General features: G+C 61.5%; 1 protein-coding gene across 14 annotated transcripts in view; it reads left to right on the top strand.

Annotated features, from left to right (window-relative positions):
* Nucleotides 1–2976: 2976 nt before the first annotated feature.
* KCNT1 (potassium sodium-activated channel subfamily T member 1) overlaps nucleotides 2977–20871 on the top strand; it is a 44254-nt gene continuing 26359 nt past the window's right edge. For 6 of the 14 annotated variants that reach the window (XM_063081702.1, XM_063081709.1, XM_063081708.1 and 3 more), the window contains exons 1-9: nucleotides 3787–3903; nucleotides 7005–7084; nucleotides 7653–7752; nucleotides 10694–10750; nucleotides 11713–11761; nucleotides 12214–12273; nucleotides 12619–12843; nucleotides 13585–13679; nucleotides 14984–15164. In XM_063081702.1, the coding sequence (XP_062937772.1) occupies nucleotides 3788–3903; nucleotides 7005–7084; nucleotides 7653–7752; nucleotides 10694–10750; nucleotides 11713–11761; nucleotides 12214–12273; nucleotides 12619–12843; nucleotides 13585–13679; nucleotides 14984–15164 (963 nt within the window). In that variant the 5' untranslated portion in view covers nucleotide 3787. Of the gene's footprint in view, nucleotides 3133–3786; nucleotides 3904–7004; nucleotides 7085–7652; nucleotides 7753–10693; nucleotides 10751–11712; nucleotides 11762–12213; nucleotides 12274–12618; nucleotides 12844–13584; nucleotides 13680–14983; nucleotides 15165–20871 lie in introns of those variants that run through there. The other 8 variants (XM_063081710.1, XM_063081713.1, XM_063081707.1 and 5 more) reach the window with 4 other exon arrangements.

Genomic DNA, 20871 nt, shown 5'->3' with positions numbered 1-20871 from the left:
GCCCTGCCAGGCTCCTGCCAGCTCCTGTTGCAGCTGGTGCCCTGGCTCAGAGCTTAGGGCAGTGCCAGGGCCAGCCAGAGGGAAACTGAGCTGAACAAACATGCAGAATCTGCCAGAAGTTCCCAGTGACCCCAGGGCTCAGGCCCAGTGAAGCGTGGGCGTCTCCATGCTCTGTGTGGGGCTGCCGGCCCTCCCGGGAGTGTGGTACTGGGAGGGGAGCCCACCCACCCAGAGGGCCCGCACGGGCAGGTGAGCATGCACCTGCGACCCCAGGCTGTGGCGGGAGGCTGACTTAGCTCTGTAGGCCGCCGGCTCCCTCTCTCCTGCCTGCGTGGCCTCGGAAAGGCAGTGGACCTCTCTGAACTTTTGTTTCCTCTTCTGGAAAATGGTTGCTTCAAGGATTAAGAGAGAGGCCCCTTTGAAGTCCTTTGAGGAGGAGTTGGCCCAGGCAGGCACACCATCAGTGAGGACAAAGACGCTGTGCACCCCTGCCCTGCCCAGCCCTCACACAGGCTGCTCCTCTGGAGCCCCGCAGCTACCACCACCATGGTACAGGCCACACCACCTTGGTGTCAGCCACCTGCTGGCCAGTCTGGGAAAACTCAAAGCCAGGCTACCCAGGCCGGCCTGCGGGGCAGCAGCATGTGGTTGCTGGCCCAGTGGAGGGAAGTGCCTGGGTCCCTCAAGAGTGGTAGCTCCCATTCCTGGCCTGTCCTGCACAGGAAGCTGAGGGTAAGGTGGGGGCACCGCACCCTGACTTGAGGGGGGCAGGGGAGTGGAAGAGAGGTCAGGCAGCCTTGTGGGCGTGGGATCCCTGTGCAGGGTGGGCCGGGCAGACCCGGGCCCTGACTGGCTGCATCTGGTTGCAGGACCCCGTGCAGGGCCTGCCCCCTGCTGCTGCCACTTCCTTGGTGTAAGTGGGGCTAACAGTGCTCCTTCCTGGACCTGGGGGGGTCACAAGGAGCCTGGGGCAGGCTCAGCTGAGCGGGGTCAGAGTGAGCGTTCCCTGGATGTGCCGTTACCTGCTCCCTTGGCTGAAGGCCAGGCTGGCCCTGTCCTCACCCCCTGTCTGGCTGAGGCACAGGAGTGCATGTGCCCCTAATGTGCTGAGCTGCTTTATTGGGCACTGAGAGGCCTGGGCCCAGCTCAGCGCCCCACCCGCCCTGCATGCTGTGCTGCCTTCCAGGGGCACCGCGTGCCATGCCAGGGGCTCCGTGGGTCAGGGGTGTGTGTGGGCAGGGGCGCCCCCACCTCCCTTGGACCACTCCCGGAGCCCAGGGCCCCCCGTCTGTCCATCTGCTGCCTCCTGCATTCATGTGTCCCCTCTGTCCTCAAGCTTTGTGCAGAAGGTTTCAGCTTGGACTGCTCCCTCTCTCAGTAAGTGCTTTGTAGGGAAGGGGCCATCAGACGGGTCCTTGCACCCTGGCAGACCCATCCCCATGGGCGAGTCCACTCTGCCCAGTGCCGCCACCCCAGATGGGCAGCACCTCCCAGCACCAGCTGGTGCTTCTGGGCCCAGGGCTGGGCTGGGGAGCGCAGTGAGTAGCAGATGGGGCTACTTGAGGCAGCCACCTCGCAGCCCCTCCAGAGATGGCCACGGCCCTCAGGTGCAGCCGATGGTGGGAAAAGGGACCCCTGCCATGTGCCCATACAGTGATGGGTGTGCAGGTGCCTGCTGGGATCCCCGGCCTCAGTCCCCAGGAGCCGGGGTGGGCTCTCAGAGGCTGCCTCCACGCCCTACCGTGAGCCCAACTCAGGCCAGGGGCTCTGCCGGTCACATTTCATGGCTTCAGCTGAGATTTAGGTCACATGGAGAGAGGCTTTGAGCTGCGGCAGCCACGTCCTGCCATGTTCAGGGGACAGCTTTCCTCCCCCACCCCTGGGCCGGGCACTCAGTGCATCTTGCCTGATGGTCATTAGCCTCCTCGATGAACACTGCTGACCGCGGTAAACACCGTCCACTCAGTGCTCCAGCTGCTGCGCCTTCCTAGAGGTGGCTCCATTTTCCCAAAGCGGTCGCAGGGCTGGGAGGCTGGCAGCCACACCCTGGCCCATGGCGCTGTGGTTCACGGGTGTGACACAGAAGAGCTGCCCCAGGTGCTCTAGCCCCACCCCGGGTGCCTGAGGAGCCGGCTCCCAGACCTGTGGGGGGCTGAGGCTGCAGTCCCTGCTGTCCCAGAGCTGTCACTGGACACAGCCAATGACCTGGACCCTTGGAGGCCCTGCAGGGCTCACCCAGGCACCTGGCCAAGCTGTGGTGGGCCCCAGAGGCCTGAGGGTGTCAGAACAGGGACCCCGTGGGTCCTAGGGGTCTGCCTTGTCAGGGTAGGCCCAGGCCAGGTCATCTGTTGGTTTGAGAAGTCCCTGCCCACCTTCCTTGGCCAGCTTGGGCCTCCAAGGCCTGCCCTCCCTCCCTCAGGTGCTGGGGAAGGACGACTTGGACAGCAGATGCAGGCTTGTCCCCTGTGACGTCCCTCCACCTGCTCTCAGGCTCTCTGGGGTTTGGGATGTGGTAGTCCCTGGCAGTGGGCCAGCCTGGGACAAAGACAGCAGGCCGACTGGTGGGGGCCAGCCTGTGGCAGTGGGTTGGGAGCTACAGGAGAGCCCTGGGGCCCCCATCCTTGGGGCTGGATCCAGAGCCACCCATGGGGGTTTCCAGGACGGGTGGGAGGGATGTCACAGGCTATCTCTGCTGAGGCCCCCACCAGCCCCCACAGGTGAGGCTGTGGGCTTGGGGCTTGGGGCTGAGTGTGGAGAGGACTGAGTGGTCTCTGCCCCACCCTGCGTAGTCCCAGTGGCCCGCCACCCGACTGGTCACCCCAGTCCATCCTCTGTGTGATAGGGAGGGACGGGGGTGGTGCTGCCTCCCAGCGCCCCCATCACCTGCCCGCCCTCGCAGCGACGGGGGGGCCTGGGCCATGTGTCTGCCCTTTCCGGGCCCTGGGCCTGTCACATGTTCTTCCCAGACTCAGAATAGCTGGCCTCTGGGCTGGCAGTGGGGTCTGGCCCTGCCTGTCCTTCCGGCCCCCCCAGCACTGCGGGTGGAGGCCTGTGTGCAGCTCCCAGACACCTGCTAGAGAGGCAGCCGCTCACCGGGACTGACCAAGGGGTGCAGCTGGGACCTCAGCCCATGTGAGTGTGGGCCGCAGTGGCCGGGGGGTGGCTCCCTGGGGCCCGGGCACTGGGCACTGTGTTTGGAGCTTCCCTGCACTGGCCATCTGTGCCAGGGCCGCCTGCCAGGAACCTCCAGAAGGCCTGCTCCTCTGGCCTGCTGGGCAGCGGGGACAGCTGATGCCACGGGCCCCGCTTGCCCTCACTGGGCAGCCACCCCTCGTCTCAAAGGGTCCCGTCCTGGTGGGGGGTGGGCTCCATGAGGCCCTTGGTCCCTTCTTGCCTGGCGGACTGGGAGCCTGTGTTTGCAGGACACCCGTGCCCAGCTCTGGGGCCACTTACCATGCGAGACCTCAGCCCAGCTCCCACCTCAGGGGACTCTCCACCGAGCCCTTCCTGGATCCCCAGAGTGACTTGCTGTGAGCTTGGTCACCTGCTGCTCCCCGGGGTCCAGATTGGCGTGGCAGAGAAGAGGAGTGTCCATGGTGGGCGTTGGCTGAGCACAGCCGTAGCCCAGTGGCCACTCTGGTGGGAGCCGTGACAAGCTAAGGCTGCGCTGCCTTTTCTGGCTGATGCGGGTCCTGATCGCTGGGGACGCGTTTCAGGCCCAAGCTGAGTTCTTGGGTGGTCTCTCATGTGGTCTTCCATCAGAGCCCACATTCGGGAGCAGCCTGACATGGGTGGTTCGTTTCAATTTCACTGTGAACAAAGCCCCTCCACCTGCCGAGAGCCCTCACGACACCGTGGGAGGCAGCTCCTGTCATTACCCTACTCCCCATGGAGGAAGCCCAGGTGCAGAGGGGCGGGGGGTGCGCCAAGTGGCAGGGCGGGTTGGGGGCAGGGCTGTAGTCAGGTTCCCTAGTGGCACCAGGAATGGGTGGGGGCGTGCTGAGTGGCAGGGCAGGTGGGGGGCAGGGCGTTGTCAGGTTTCCCAGTGGCACCAGGAATGGGTGGGGGGCACGCTGAGTGGCAGGGCGGGTGGGGGGCAGGGCTGTAGTCAGGTTCCCTAGTGGCACCAGGAATGTGGGGGGGGGCGCGCCGAGTGGCAGGGTGGGTGGGGGGCAGGGCTGTAGTCAGGTTTCCCAGTGGCACCGGGTCTCAGCCCTGGGCCTCGACTTCCCAGCTGGGACTACCTGAGCCAGTGGTTCCTGGTCCGCTCTGACCCAGCCAGTGCCCGTGGACCCCAGGGGCTGCAGGTGGGTCTCGGGGCCGCTCCAAAAGGGATTTTCACTCGATGCCAGCTGGTTCTACCCAGAGCTGACCCCAGCCGGGCCCGCAGCAGCTGAGGCTCCCTCCCCAGGCGCCCCTTTGAGCTGGACCACACGCGGCACCTTAAACCTACTTCAGGGTAAAACGGATAGTTTTTAATCTACTTTTTGTGGTGATGCTAGAAGTGGGCGGCCACAGTTCATTAAAAATTAAAAACCAAGAAGGCTTCATTAACCTCTGTGGCATTGGAGGGCTCCAGCTCCGGGGAGCCGCGTCTGCAAGGCCCGCGGTCTCTCTGGCTCCACGTGGAGAGCACCTGTGCCCATAGGTGGGTGCTGCCCGCTGAGCACCACGGGTGCTGTCCGGAGGGGTGTCCACAGCTGCCTGGGCGAGGGAACAAGGGTCTGGCTGGGCACTCACCCCTGGAGAGGTGTCTCAGTGCTGTGTTTTGGGGGGGCTGGGAGGGGGCCAGGGCCCTCGAAAAGGTGTCTGGGGCATGACTAGTCCCGGGCCAGCAGTCCTGAACCCCACCTCCTGGACAGGGACTTCTGACGTAAAGTGTATGGGGTGGGGGCGTCGCTGCCAGGAAGCCCGGGTGAGGCACAGCAAGGAGCAGGCCTGCGTCTCTGCCTCCCGGCCGTGAAGGCAGAGGAGTGTAGGATTCAGGGGTTCAGAGGTGGCTGGACGACCGGAGGAGGGCTCCAGGGAGGGAGGGCAGAGGAGTCTATACTGGGGTACAGTGGGGTGTGCTGGGGTGCAATGGGACACTTTGGGTTATACTGGGGTGCACTGGGTATGTTGGGGCATGCTGGGGTACACCGGACCCTGAAACTGGGTCTGGACCTTGCTGGTTTGTGGAGGCCTGTCCTGCTGCCTCAGGGGTCCAGGAGTGCCAGGTGACTGCCCCGCACCAGCTCCTGGCCATCAGCATGGGGGAAGGGCCCCAGACGCACCTCCTGGGCCCTTCTTGAGCTCTGTGACCAGCAGAGGCACCCAGTCTGGGGCGGGGCAGGGGCAGGGACTGGGGGTCTGCTGAGGCCCCTTCCTCCTGCCAGCACCTGTTGTGTATGGCACTTCCTTTGCGTGTCGTATGCTCTAGGCGACGATGAATATTTTAAACACTTTCTAGAGTGTTGGGGCAGCCAGCCCCAAGCCAGGCAGTGACAGCAAACTTCCAGACTATGACGATGGGAGTGGGAGCCTGCTCAGGGGGAAGAAGATATTCACGGCTCACCTGCTGGGTGTCAGAGCCCCCTGCCCTGGTGACAAGGGGGTGGGTGAGGTGGGAACAGGGATTGGGCCGGCGTTTCCCTCACCTCCGCTGCCGTGCGTCCCATCTGCTGGAGCGCTGTCGCCTCCACGCAGCCCTCCAGGAGCCTTCCAGGCAGCACAGCTGTGCCTTCTGGGTGCTATGTTCCTCTGCCCTACTGTGTCATGGCTTCGCACTGCGCTGTGGGTGAGGGGCACCATGCCAAGCACTGCACCTGGGCTGTCTTGTCCCAGCCCCACACCATCCCCGAGTGAGGCGGGGCCACCTCCACCTGACACCTGGGTAAGGCAAGGCACAGGGCATAGATAGGGCTCTCGAGGCCGAGGTAGTTGACCGAGGGGCAGATGTCATGGAGGGCACCAGAGGTCATGCTGAGGGATGCCTGTGCCTGACACCCCTTGGCACAGGTCGCTTAGGGGGGCAGGTGCCCCTCTTCCGAGAAGGAAATGCTGCAAAATGGCCACGCCTACTGCAGGAACCTGGCTCCAGGGCCACCCTTCCGTGTGTCCTGCGTGCTGCCAGAGCGCTGGAGTTTCACCCTGTGGAACACTAAGCTCTGGTCTGGCCAGCGTTCGGGCACAGCCGGGCATGGGAGGCCACGTCTGAGGCAGGGTGTGGAGGCAGAGGCTGTCTGCCCCAGGCCTGTGTATTTCCCGGTGACCAGGTGGCCCCTCCAGGTTGTGGAGATGGGGCTGGCGGTGGGTGGGCCACATGCTCTCCCCTCTCCTCCTTGCCCCAACTGGCAGCCTTGGGCAGCTCCCGCTGGGTCTGCCGTGGTCTGTTCTCAGGACTGCCAGGAGCCCAGTCAGGGGGCGACAGGTCAGAGGCAGGCCCGGGACAGTGGCATTCATGGGGCTCGGGGGTGACTGGACTGATGCAGAGTGGCAGGTGAGCCCAAAGGAAAGGGAGCAGCCTCTGCTGGAGGGGCCTGCGGAGGGGGCACGAGGATGACCACTTCCTGCTGGCCCCTCTGCCCCAACTGTCCTTCAGGCTTCAGTGAGCTGTGGCCACAGGACACAGTCACCAGACGCCACCAAAGTCACCATCAGCTTCTGGACATTCTGTACAGCTCACACAGCCTATTTTGAGCACTTGCTGGGTCCTAGGCACTGTGCCCAGGGCCACTGGGCACATTTACATCCTGGCAGTTACCCTGCCACCACTGAGGCTGGGGCCAGCGAATGCGTGTGGATCAGGTGCCTATGCCCTGAGCCTCGCAGGGCCTGAAGGTGTGCCATAAGGAGGCTTTGGAAGGGGCACATGCAGGTTGGCATCTGCGGGGATCTGAGGTGGAGGTGACCGCCCCACCCGGGTCCATCCGTCTTCTAGGTTTGTGCAGTTTGGGGGATGTCAGTTGGGCTCGGGGAGTGGGAGCCCCGCTGGCCACGAGCCCCCACCGCTCTCCTGCCCCCAGGGTCCAGGTGGAGTTCTACGTCAACGAGAACACCTTCAAGGAGCGGCTCAAGCTCTTCTTCATCAAAAATCAAAGATCCAGTGAGTGGCCCTGGGGTCACAGCGACGTTGCCTGGAGTGGGAGCCCCCGAGCTCCCCTGTGGCCACCCCGGCCCTCCTGGCAGCCACCCCCGGCCTCCACCCTGAGGGCTCCCTGGACCCCCTGCATGCAGCCCCCGCCCTCCCCCACAGGCTCCGTCTGCACACCTTCCTGGCTTTGAGCTCGGCCACCTCGGACCCCTCCTGGGATGCAAGAGGAGGGCTGGGAGTGATGCCAGTGGGCTCTGAGTCTACCAGCCTGTCCCCTCCACCCCAGTCCTGCCCCCGAGGAGCACAGTGGCCTGGGGAAGTCTGCACCCCTGAGCCCCGGTTTCCGCATCTGTAAGGTGGGGACAGGGACGCTGCCTCCCATAGCATTGCCCCCGGTGACACCAAAAACCCAGACCTCTCCAGGTGCAGCCTGGGGTGTGGGGGGTGAACCCCCGCAGAGCTTCCATGGAGGAGCTGGTGGAAAGAGACCCCAGCAGGACCTCAGGGGAGGGCCCTGCTCCCTCCAAAGCCCCTGGGTCTGGCGGGAGTCCTGATGCCCGCCCACCCCTCCTGCCTGCAGGCCTGAGGATCCGGCTGTTCAACTTCTCCCTGAAGCTCCTCACCTGCCTGCTCTACATCGTCCGCGTCCTGCTTGAGGACCCAGCGCTGGGGATCGGATGGTGGGTGACCTTCGGGGCTGGGGGCTGAGGCTTCCTGCCTGGGCACTACAGAGGCCGATGGGGTCAGCGTGAGGATCTTCAACCAGCCCCCAGCCGGGCCCCAGGGAGCCCCATGCCCAGGGCCTTGGGGAGTCCTTCCTTCCCCAGTGTGACCCCCACCCCAGGGTCCGTTCCCCGACAGTGAGCGCTGCCCTCAGGCCCCGCTGAACCTGGAAATGTGTGGAAAGGCCAGAGGGGCTGGGACGCCCCGAGTGGGGTCCAGGAGGGGCCTCAGCGTGTCTGCGCTCATTTCAGCTCCTGCAGGTCAGGGCAGGGCACCCGGCCCCCTGGGAAAAGCCCCCCACGGTGTCCCTTCCTCGCTTCCTCCTTCATTGTCACGTTGTCAGGAGCACGTGCCCCAGTGTCTTCAGGGCAGGGGTACAGGGGGCAGGGGGCAGCCGCCTGCAGGAGCCCCTGCGAGGCGGTTGGGACGCCGTTCTCGCTCCGAGGTCTTGCGCATCGTCCTCCTGCGGCTCCTGCTGCGGGGACGGGCTGGTGCCGATCCCACTCCGGATCTCGCCGGGGTCTTCTCTCTGCCCGGGATGCTTGGCCGGCTCCCTGTCAGCCCCGTGTGGGGCCCTCGGGGCCGGGTTTGTCTTGCGTGGTGTCTCCTGCTCTGGGCCCCTGGCGTCCGGATGCTGGATTCTGGAGGATCCTGTACGTCTCACATCTCCCGTCCCCTCTTCTGCCTCTTCTGCTCTTTCTCGCCTGTTCTCTAGTTTCTGAGAATTCTTCCCTCCGGATGTCCAGGTTCAGGCCTGCCCTGCCTTCCCCCACCCTCCAAGGGCACTGTCTCTAATCTTTTCCATTTTTACCTTTTCTGTTCTGCTCAGTCTGTTTCTCCTGAGCTCGCCTTGGCCCCTGATTTTCATACCAGTAGGTTTCCTCAAATGTGCGGTGACTCTTGGCGCTGTTGACATGCAAGAGCAGGCGCCCAGGTGCCGACGGGCTGTGGTCCGGGTGTGGCATGGTTGTTGCTGTCAGGTGTTTGGGGGCCCCTGTCCCATTTGGGCTTCTCCTCCGGCTTCTCAGAGCAGCTTCTTCCGGAGGGCAGGGCCTGACGGCCAGGGCCTGGGAGGCTGAGCCGGGAAGGAGGCCGGGGCCAGGAGGCTTGTGGGAAACTTCTGCTTCCCTCCCTTTCCACCTGTTCCCCACTCACGGGCGGGCCTGGCGTCTCCAGGCCACAGACCCTCCCCCTCTCCTGAGAACAAGCCTCCTGTCTTCATCCAGGTCAGAGGAGAGCAGAACCCATCGTGGTGATTTGAGAAGGGGAACAGGGGCTCTGACTGACTCTCAAGCCACTTTCCTGGGTCCATTCCTGGGTTTATCCTTTCCCAGCCCCGGAGGCTCCTGGGGTTTGTGGTCTTACATCCCCACAGGGTTCGGGTCTGTTGTATTCATTCACCAGCCCCTGGCACAGCCCCTGGCACGGGGATAGTGGATGAATGAATGGATGGATGGATTGTGGATGGACAGACATAGAGACAGATGGACGGATGGGGTAGATGGGTGGATGGTGGGTGGGTGGATGGATGGACGGATGGATGGGTGGATAGATGGGTGGATGGATGGGTGGATGGGTGGATGGGTGGATGGATGGATGGATGGGTGGATGGGTGGATGGATGGGTGGATGGGTGGATAGATGGGTGGATGGATGGATGGGTAGATGGGTGGATGGATGGATGGGTGGATGGGTGGATGGATGGATGGGTGGATGGATGGATGGGTGGATGGATGGACGGATGGATGGGTGGATAGATGGGTGGATGGATGGATGGGTGGATGGGTGGATGGATGGGTGGATGGATGGGTGGATGGATGGGTGGATGGATGGGTGGATGGATGGGTGGATAGATGGGTGGATGGATGGATGGGTGGATGGGTGGATGGATGGGTGGATGGGTGGATAGATGGGTGGATGGATGGATGGGTGGATGGGTGGATGGATGGACGGATGGATGGGTGGATAGATGGATGGGTGGATGGGTGGATGGGTGGATGGATGGATGGATGGGTGGATGGATGGGTGGATGGATGGGTGGATGGATGGGTGGATGGGTGGATGGATGGATGGGTGGGTGGGTGGATGGATGGGTGGATGGGTGGGTGGATGGGTGGATGGATGGGTGGGTGGATGGGTGGATGGATGGGTGGATGGATGGGTGGATGGGTGGATAGATGGGTGGATGGATGGGTGGATGGGTGGATGGATGGATGGGTGGGTGGGTGGGTGGATAGATGGGTGGATAGATGGGTGGATGGGTGGATGGGTGGATGGTGGATGGGTATATGGGTGGATGGGTGGTTGACGGGATGGCCAGACACCTTTGTGGTCGTTGAATTTGCAACAACTGCAGTAAGGCTCAGTAGGAAAGTGGGTTATTTGAGAGAAGAGGAGGAGCTTCCCATCACTGTGTGGCTCTGTGAGCAGTGAGCCCCTTTGGTCAGTGACAGTGGCATTGGTTACAGTCTGGGGCAGACCTGGCATGTTGGCTGTGCCCCTGGCACCTTCCCACCAGCCAGTTCCAGGTGGCCTGGAGATGCTTGTCCTCAGGAATGGCTTAGGGATGTGCCTCTTTGAGCATCACCTCGGGGTGGGCGCTTTCTCTCCCTGTCTCATGAGCACTATCCAGCCTCACTTGAGGTAGTTCCAGCCTTTGGGACGCACCACGCGCTCCCACATTGTACCTGTGGCCACCGCAGGCCGTTCCCTGGAGCCTGTCGTCAGCACAGACAGCATCCCCAGCACTCCTGGGCTGCATCTGTCACTGTCGGGCTCCAAGATGCAGGGTTTGGCCCTGGGTGGGTGAGTGGGTTCCCCCCCCAACACCTCTGATCCCATGGAAACCCTGGGAGGGGTCCCCGGGGCGGCGCCTGGCCAGCTCTGTGTCTCTCCACAGCTGGGGCTGCCCAAAGCATAATTATACCTTCAATGGCTCATCCTCCGAGATCAACTGGTGAGTTCACCGTCTGGCTCCCATTTGCCGGAACGCTCGGAGGCTCAGGGCCAGGATGGGTGGGGGTGGACAGAGGTTCACACTGCTTGGTCCCTGAGGGACGATGCCCATCTGCAGCCCATGAGCCACCCAGGTTCCCTGAGGACATGTTCAACTGCAGCCCCAGACCCTGGCTGTGGTCAGCGCTGGGACGTCCGCTTCGGAAGGGAGCATTTTGAGAATTGTAACAAGTGTCCCTTCCCCAGCTAGTCTCCACAAGCTGGCTGCTGGACCCCACAGCCTCTGTGACACTCGCTTGACCCTGGCAGGGCTTGGCACTGGGGTGTTCAGGGAGTCGGTGGCTTCTTTTCCAGTTCATCAGACTGTAGCCAGGGAAAGCAGGAGCCCAGGCACACAGCAGGCAGCAGCTCCTGAGTGGCTGGCTGCCTGGGCCCAGAGTTTAAGACGTGTCCCCAAGTTCACAAGGCTTGTCCCCAGCACCTGGAGCCTCTGTCTGCATCAGACAAGGGGCAGACCTGCTTCTCTGCAGCCTTCTCCCTGCACCCAGGCCCCGGCCCGTTTACTGATGAGGAACCTAGGCTCAGAGAAACCCAGAGGTCATTGGTGAGCTGGTTAGAACTCCCTCCCCTCAGTGACATCTGTGGGAGCCCCAGTGAGAAAGGGAGGCCACCCAGGCCACCTGGAGGCTCAGGCTGCACATGCCCCCTGCATGTCTAGCGAGAAGGGGCCTTTGTGCCCTCGGCAGCTTTGTGCTTGTGAGCCGAAGGTTGTGAGTTGTTGGCGCTCAGCCACTGGGGCACCCTGGCCTCTTGAGCACCTCCCAGAAGCCGGCCCTGCCCCTTCCTTCTTTCTTGGGGAACCTTCCCTTCCCTCCCGGGGCCCAGCCCTGATGAGCAGCACACGCTGGGGGCAGTGGGGGCGCAGTGGTCGGGGTCCCACTGTGCTGCCCCTCATCTCTGCAGGGCTCCCATCCTGTGGGTGGAGAGGAAGATGGCTCTGTGGATGACCCAGGTGAGTGCCCTGTCCCCCTCCCCTTGTTCATGTGGGCCAGACGTGGTGAGCACTGGGGACCAGCCCAGGCTCAGCAAGCAGGGGACCCGGGCTCAGTGGTTTTTCTGATGATTTTCCTAGCGACCACTGAGGACTTGCTGTCCCCCACATCTGTCTCTAGGCCCACATCTCTCCCTCTGGCTGACCCACCGTGTCCTTGCTTTTTTCCTGGGAGTGGGGAGTAGGGAAGGTGGCCCTGGCTAGGCCCTGGGCTGGCTCCTGAGTGTGCCACCCCCAGCTCCACCACTCACTCTTGGTGGGTGACACTGGCTCATGACTGGATCCCGTGTCTCCACCCAAGACCAGAGAGGGCCTCTCACTGTCCACCCCCTGCAGTACTCCACAGGGCTCAGTAGACACCAGCCCTGCAGCCCCAGACCCGTTCCAAGGTCCTTCCCTTTCCCGGCTCCCAGGTCATCGTGGCCATAATCAGCTTTCTAGAGACGATGCTTCTCATTTACCTCAGCTACAAAGTGAGTGGCGCCCCCAGCGCCTGCCCCTCCCCCTCCCCACCTACCCCTCCCCTTCCTCAGCGCCTGCCCTCCCCCTCCCCAGCGCTGCCCCTCCCCCTCCCCAGCGCCTGCCCCTCCCTCTCCCCACCCACCCCTCCCCCCCAGTGCCTGCCCTCCCCCTCCCCGGCGCCTGCCCCTCCCCCTCCCCGGCGCCTGCCCCTCCCCCAGCTCCCCACCCCTCCTTCTCCCCGTCCCCAGCCCATTCCCCGACCGCAGGGTTGGTTTATCTCCCTGTACCCAGCCTGTGCCCCCCTCCCTGCCCCAGTCCCCACCCCACCCCCGTGCTGACCCCCTTTTGGCTCTCAGGGCAACATCTGGGAGCAGATCTTCCGTGTCTCCTTCATCCTGGAGATGATCACCACACTGCCCTTCATCATCACGGTGGGTGACCAGAGCCCCAGAGCGCGGTGCCCGAGCCCCCAGCCCCCTGACCGGCCTCCTCCACAGATCTTCTGGCCACCACTACGGAACCTGTTCATCCCTGTGTTTCTGAACTGCTGGCTGGCCAAGCACGCGCTGGAAAACATGATCGTAAGCCGGGTCCACGCCCTCGAGCCTCGCCAGGGGTAGCAGCTTGCCACACCCGGCCCTGGTGTGACCACACGGATGGCCAGGAGGCCAGGAGACAAACGGAAACATGCTGTCTCTGTCACATAGAATGTCCAAGTCAAGCCTCAAATTTCCTCTTTCCAGGAAGAGACCCTCAGAGTTTTTCCTGACCCTGGGAAATAAATGGCTGGGGGAGGAGGAGGGACAAACTGCAGGGTGTGAGCAAACCCAGCCACATGAGCCTGGCCACGTGAACCAGGGCCACACAAGCTGGGCCACCAAAACCAGGGCCACCTGAGCCAGGGGTCACACGCATACTGGGGCCACGGGCAGATGCTCTGCTGAGTGTCTGAGCAAAGTCCATCCATGTAAATATCAGCAGCCACAGGTGACTGTTTGCTCCAGGGGGCCGCCCGTCCAAGCCAGGCCCCTCGGCTCAGCCCCCACCCTGTCCCCATCCTGCTGTAAAGTGAAGTTGGAGTGCCAGGCTTGCCACGTCTCACACTTACTAGCTTTCTGGCCTGTGCCTTAACATCCCCAGGGGGCTCAGGCAGGTGGGACCCACCTGAGAGAGGGGAGGGGAGGTGGGGTGAGCTGCCCAGGTTGAGGCTGCCTGTGGGCCCTCGAGGTATGGCCAGGCCGTTTGCTTTGCAGCAACTTTGTCTATTTATTTAGTCATGGGGGTCCACAGGCCAGCGCTGACAGCCACCATGTCCTCCACAGAACGACTTCCACCGTGCCATCCTGAGGACACAGTCAGCCATGTTCAACCAGGTCCTCATTCTCTTCTGCACCCTGCTGTGCCTGGTCTTCACAGGGTGAGCGCCCAGCGCCCACGTGAGCACCCTCAGGAGGTCAGGGAGGTCCCTCGAGGCTCCAGGGCCAGCCCTGTGCTGGGGCAGCACCAGGCCTACAGGACACAGGCTGAGAGTCGGCGACAGATCCAGACGCAGAGCCGACTGCAGACCCTCACCCCAGCCTCTCGTGTCCAGGAGGTCATGGGGCAGGAGAGGCTGGGGTGTCCGGGCCGCACGTGTGGGCATGGCTGGCTGGGGCTGAGATCCTGGAGGCAGCTCAGAGTCCTGGTCCCAGTGTAGGAGGGGACCCCAGAGTCCAGCTCCTCCGAGGCCTGCGGATGCCTCTGCCTGTCTTCCTGGTCTGTGCCTCAGGCTCTGAGGGCGGGGAGACTGGCCCCTGGGCCAGGTGGGGCCCTTTGGCTTGAGGTCCAGCTGAAAGCAGAGTCTGGAAGCAGCCAGGGTAAAAGTGCGTGGGGGGTTCACCTGGAGCTGAAAACGCCTGCAGCCCTCCCGAGCTTCCCGGCACCTGCATGTGCTCTAGGCCTGGTCACCACCTCCTGTCCCCAGGCAGGGATGCCGGGGCAAGCACCAAGCCCTGGGGGAGGGAGGCCCGCATGTGCATCCTGTCTCCCTTCCCCATAGCACACACAGACCTCGCTGGAGCAGGACAGGGTGTCTGCGGGTAAAAAGCTCCAGGATGGCTCAGGGTGGCTGAGCTTGGCCTCCAGCATGTCCACCTGGCCCTGCCCATCAGACCTCCCAGTCTCAGGCATGGGAAGCAGGATTTTCCGGCTCTGTGGGCAGCAGGGGCCTGAGTGAGCCCCCCACCCTGCCTGCCTGAGCTCGTGGGTGAGGGGTGGGACTTGGAGAAGTGGGGTGAGGGGTGACGCCCCGTGCCCGCCGCCACCCACCCCCAAGCCTGCATTTGCTGGCACAGATCTGCACCCCAAGTCTTGTGGGGTTTCGGGGACTGGGAAAGGAGCTGGCAGGAAGGGAGGGCTTGAAGGATCATTTGTGAACTGAGGCCCAAATGCCAACCTGTGTCAATAGGGCTTCTAGGTGGTCAGCCAGTGTCAGGTGGAGAGATGGCTCTGGCAGGGCCTGGGGGACAGATTGGCGGTGCTGGGGGGTAACCACAAGATCCCGAGTCTGCCGAGCTGTCTGCACACCCCAGACTCAGGCTCAGAGTCAAAGTTGGGTGGGGTCCACTTGTGAGTGATGGGGAACACTGCTCGGCCCCACGCCCTCACCCAGTAGCCCTGGGTGACCCTGTGACTTGCCACTCAGTCTCCTGGGTGACACAGGTCACCTCCCGGGACTTGCAGGACCTGCGGCATCCAGCACCTGGAGCGAGCTGGCGAGAACCTGTCCCTGCTGACCTCCTTCTACTTCTGCATCGTCACTTTCTCCACTGTGGGCTACGGCGACGTCACACCCAAGATCTGGCCGTCCCAGCTGCTGGTGGTCATCATGATCTGTGTGGCCCTCGTAGTGCTCCCACTGCAGGTGAGTCCTCCAGACCTGGAGCTCAGCCCACCGGGCCATGACAGCACAGGGATGGGAGGGTGCAGACAGAGAGGGCTGTGGGCACTTGGGAGGGGGCCACACACAGGAGGGGACAGCAAGGCCGGGGTGGGGTGACCCCCGCAGACACCCAGTCCTGTCATCTGCCCACTTTTCCTGTAGGCGTCTCTCTTCCCATGGAATGTTGGCACGCGGCCCCCTGGTTTCCTGGCTGTTCTCTCTTCCGTGTAAAATTTCTAATTCACTTCTCAAGTCCCGTCCCTCCCCCAACACCCATGTTGGGATTTTTGTCCCAACCTCACTGAGTTCGCAGAGATTAAGGGAGGAGGATCAGGTCCTTGTTTATTCGGGACTTGAACGTCTCGGTACAGAAGCTAACAGTGTGCTTCAGGGTCCTGCACAGCTCTGATTAGATGTCTTCCGGGCCACGTGACGCCTTCATTGCTTTTATAAACGACGCCTTTCTTGCTTCACTGTCTGCTTGTTCCTGCTGTGTGGAGCTCGTGTCCGGCAAGCTTGCTGGAATCTCCCGCCAGCGCTGGCCTCTGGTCAGTTTTCCTGGTCAACAATAATATCATCAGTGAATAGTGACAGTTTTCACATCTTTTTTTCCAGCCCTATGGCTTTCAGTTCTTTCGTGGGTCTTCCTTGCTGGCCAGGCCCCCAGGACAGTCTGGCATCAGAGCAGGGACCGGGCAGCCTCAGCCTCTCTCTGAATTTCAATGCAGTGCTTCTGAGGCTTTGTGGCCATTCCCGGCGTCGGCTCTAAGTTTGAGTAGATGCCCCCACTCAGCTTAAGGACTTGTGTTTCTCATCCTCATTTGCTAAGAGCAGAGTTTTGGGGGGATTTTTTAATCAAGTGATTTTTATGAGTCTATTGAGAACTTTTTCTTTTCAAATACTTACTGTTGTAAATTACATTTATAGAGTTTTCCAGTGTTAAACCATCCTTGCATTCCTGAGACAAACTCAACTCGTGATTTTAAACTATATGTGTTATGTTGGATTCAGTGTCTCATTTAGAATGTTTGTGTTTCTCTCTGTGGCTGAGATGGGCCTGTGGTTTCCTCTTTCACTCTGTCGCCTGCTCGCGTCTGAGTTGGGGGGTTTCTCTGCCCTGCTCTTCGCAAGTGTGTTTAACGTTGGGGCCGTCTCCTCTGTGAAGGTTTGCTGGTGTCTCCATTCATTGATTCTCTCATTCAAGGAATGCCCCCCCTGTGTCTGAGCAATGTCTGGGGTGCTGGGGTATCCCTGGTTCCCAGTGCCTGCAGTCTAGTTGGGGGACAGACCACGAGCCAGGAAAGTGGTTGTGGCCATGAGGAGATGAGCCAGCAGGGCTGCTGGAGGGAGAGGTGCAGGGCTCCTTTGAGGGGACCCACGAACCTGGATGTTGAAGGGAAGAGCTCTCTAGAACAGGGAGACCGAACCTGGCCTACTGATGACAGAGGCAGCCAGTGGGACGGACCTGTAGGAGGGGGTCAGAGGAGTCAGCAGGGCTGTGACACCGTGGAGCCCGAGCCATGGTTAGGGGCTGTGGAAGGGGATGACAGGAGAGTGATGGGGTCTGACTTGTGCTTTAAAAAGCCCCCAGGGCTGCTGCATGGCTTGTAAGGCTTGGGACAGGAAGGCCAGTTATGAGGTTGTGACAGCCGTGGAGTGGGGGTCCTGGAGCTGGAGGCTTCACTGTGGACTGGATACGTGGAGTGAGAGGGGGAGAGGCGTTGAGGGCAGCCCGCATTCCCGAGGAGCCACGAGGGCTCTGGCCCAGGCACAGGGATGCAGGAGGAGTCATGCCTGCCTGCCAGGGGCCGCCAAGCGCCAGCCACAGAGGGAGAGGGCCACCCTCATCCCGAGCCATGGAACCTTCTCTTCAAAGGACATGTCCCTCCAAACCCCTGGCAGAGGAGCCAGAGCCATCACGGAGTCCCTAGGACACTGCCGAGGCCCCACTGCCCCAGACAGCTCTGCCTTTGGCTCCCCTGGCCTCCACCCACCCTGTCTGAGGGTCTCCCAGGGCCTTGGGCTCTGAATGAGTCCCCTGGGGCTGCCCAAGCAGATGGCCACAGACTGGGTTAAAATAACAGAACTGGATCCGCCCGCAGTTCTGGAGGCCGGAAGTCCAAAATCCAGGTGCCTGCAGGTCTGGTTCTCTCTGAGGGCCACAGGGGAGACCGTCCCAGCCTCCCTCCCAGCGTTAGTGTTCCTTGGCTGGCAGACACATCGCTACAGCTGTCCCCACCGTCACATGGCCTCTGCTGCTGTGCACTTTCCCTTCTCCTCCCTTACAAGGTCCTGCCCCAATCCAGATGACCTCCCCTCAAGATCTCCACCTTAATTACATCTGCAAAGACCCTTCTTCCAAAGGAGGTCACCTCCTGAGGTTCCAGGGGGATGTATCTTTCAACCTACTTTTGGGGGCCACCATTCACCCCACTGCAGTCGCCCTGGCTTTGTTTCCAGGACTCCCCTGGCCCAGGTCCCCACTACACGACTGCCTGCTGAGGCCACCGTGCCCAGTCCTCTCTATAGAGCCCTCCAGGCTTTGTCCTGGTTTCCCATCTTGGCTTCCCCACGAGCCCTTCAAGTGACGTGTCCGAGAGGCTCCTGGCCCAGCAGACGTTAGAGGATGAGGTCAGAGGGACCAGTGAGTCCCTTTTTCCAGGCAGGCGCATGGCACTTCGCAGTCCTGACCCGGCCACACAGCCCGGCCTTCCCTGTCCATGCAGCTCCTCTGCCCACCCCAGCACACCCCGAAGGGAAGAGAAACCCCAACGCAGCCCCAGCAAACCTCCGAGTTGCTTTGAAGTAAAGCGGGAGCGAGACAGTTCTCCCTCTGCTTTCTCTGCGAGGCCCACGGCACCCAGTGGTCAAGGACCAGATTGTTCCTGGGACCCACGGCAGCATCCCCCAGCCTGACCTCCCTCCAGGGGGCCTGCGGGCCTGTCGGTCTGAATACACACCATAACGATTAGATTTGTTGAAAAGAATTTCTCTCCACCCCAATTAAGGTCACTGGCCAGAGAGACCTCCCACAGTGGCTTGGGAGAAATCCCAACTGTGCCAGTACTGTTTTGTCACCCTGCGTTAAAAACCAAATCAGCACGTGCAGCCGCGTCCCTCTGCTGCATCCACAGCCTCTGCCGTGCCCTGGGGCTGCCCCCATTCTGCTCCTGGAGCATCAGGGGAGCCCCCACCTCCCTGATCTTCATTAGGAAAGAAGACAAAGTCGTCGTAATTACACCTGGACCTCTTCAGGGAAATTCGCAGAGTAAATGGGCTGTCGTTGCAAGATCTGATCACATCGGTCAGATTTGCTGCAGTGACAAACAACCCACATCCCAGCTGGTTGCTCGGGCTCTGTGTCAGCGTGGGGCCCTGCAAGTCGGCCGTGGTCTGCCTGTGTTTTCTCCCTCCCGTGACCGGCCAGGTGGAACTGCCCCTGTCCAGGACGTGCCCTGCTCCTGGCAGGGAGGAGAGAGCAGAGCAGGAGCAAGGGCTCTTGAAGCCACCACTTGGAGCTGGACACTGTCCCTTCTGCTCACGTCCCTGCAGCCAGGCCAGGCGGGGCAGGTGCCCCGAGGTGGGGACGCCTGCAGGGCACGGCCATGGGGTGGCATTCCCTGTCACTCACAGGGTTGGGGTGACCAGGACGGATGACGTGGCTGACCTCACCATTAGCACAGCTTCCTGCCTCCTCATAATGATGCCAGCGAGACCGGGCACCTCGTCCTGGTGAAGAAGGAGGGTTCTAAGGTCCTTGTTTGTTCTTCTGTTGAAGTAAATAGACCCATTAACGCCCTTAGAGAAGATCACGACAGCAAAGCCCCTGCTTGTGAACGTCCCTTCCAGACATCATGACCGCAGCTGGCTTCTACCAAGAGCATCACCCTAGGCTCGGGGCTGAGTGTCCTGGGGCCGCCAGTGTCACAAACTGCCACCAGCGGGCAGCTTGAACAGCAGGAGTGTGCCCTCTCCCAGGTCTGGAGGCCAGGATCCAAAATCAGCTGCAGGCGCAGCTGGTTCCTTCTGGAGGCCGTGGGGGAATCCCTCCTGTGACACCTTCCCACTTCTGGCGGTGGCCGGTGGCGCTCGGCATTTCCAGGCCTGTGGACACGTCGCTCCAGCCGCTGCCTGCATCTGCACATGGCCTACCCCGTGTCTCTGTCCTCTCCCTGTGAGAACACCAGTCACTGGGTTTACGGCCCACTCAAATCTAGGATGACCTAACCTTACCTGATTATACCCGCAAAGACCCTATTTCTAAATCAGGTCTCATCCTGAGGTTCCAGGAGGACATGAATTTTAGGGGGTCACCATCAAGCCCACTGTAATGAGCTCATTTAATCCTGCCCACAGCCCTGGGAGGCAAACGCCGTTCTGCCATTTTGCAGATGAGGAAACATGCTCAGAACCACGCAGCCCATGAGAGCTGGGGCACAGGACTGGGGTGTTGGTGGCAGAGCATCCCCCAGCACCATGCATGGGAACCCCTGTCAGAGTCCTGGGCACCCCCCAGCTGCAGGGCCTTGTCCCTGGAGAAAGCAGGCACTTGGCACGCACACTTCAAGGGCTGTTGCCCTCGTTCAATTAGAATATGTTAAATAAGAGAATTCCGGTCAAGATGGTGGAATAGACAGTCCCCATCATCACTCTCTCCCACAAATCAACCAATTTACAACTACAAAAATGTAACATCAGCCAAGCTGGTGCCACTGGAGCTCAGGGGAAGAGGAGAGACCTGCAGAGTTCATGAAGGCGGGAGAAACAACGATGAGAGAAAGGAAAGCTGCTCGGAGCATTTTGGGCCATGGCTGCTTTAAGGCTGGAGCTGCTGAGTGCATGCAGCAGGAGCCAGCAGAAGCCTCAGCTGTGCCCTTCAGGTGGAGTTGCTTGGAGGTGGCAGGGGAGACCTCAGCTGTGCCCTTCAGGTGGAGTTGCTTGGAGGTGGCAGGGGAGAAGAGGGCCTTGGTGGCCCCCAGGACAGCAAGACCACTAATAGGTTCCCATAGACCTACGTGGGAGTGGGAAGCCAGAACAACTGAAAAAGTGGAGCCATTCAGAGGCCAGTGAGTCATCGCAAGGTACCAGTGCATGGCTCGTCCCATGGGAAGTGTTTGGAGCATGGGCAGTGGGGGAGACAGGCCCACTGGGGGACACTGGGACACAGCAAGGACAGCTGATCTGCCCCCCCAATCAGCACAGGACCACTCACAGGAGACTGGTCAGTAATATAGAATTGCATGGGGTGCAGTTTGATGAAAAACCCAGGCCCAGATCAGAGTTCCTACACAAACCAGATGCACCAAGTCTCTGGAGAACCAGAAGTACCTATAAATTCAACCATTAAACCCTCAGCTCCACAAAAAGCCTTCCCTAGGGAAATAGCAGCAAAGCGGCAATTTAGTTAAATCACAGAGCTCAAGTACTCGTTCCGACAGGAAGGTCCCCCATGCAGAGCCCCCCCAGTGCCACATGCAGGAAGTAAGCAAAGGACAAAAAATTAGTTCTGGCCCAGGCACACCACCAATGCCTTGGGACCTACCCATGGACCTGAGACATGGAGAAGGGGACCAGACCCCCCTCCCACAACCAGGCACACCAAACCAGCACCTCAGAGCATGCCTGTGGACCTGAGGTCTGGATCTGAGGACCGGAGCCCCCTCCCACAACCAGGCACACCGCATCAGCA

This window comes from Cynocephalus volans, chromosome 17 (genome assembly GCF_027409185.1).
Source record: "Cynocephalus volans isolate mCynVol1 chromosome 17, mCynVol1.pri, whole genome shotgun sequence".
Classification (NCBI taxonomy): Eukaryota; Metazoa; Chordata; class Mammalia; order Dermoptera; family Cynocephalidae; genus Cynocephalus; species Cynocephalus volans.
The sequence above is the reverse complement of the archived record's forward strand: the minus strand, read 5'-3'. Positions and strand labels throughout refer to the sequence as shown.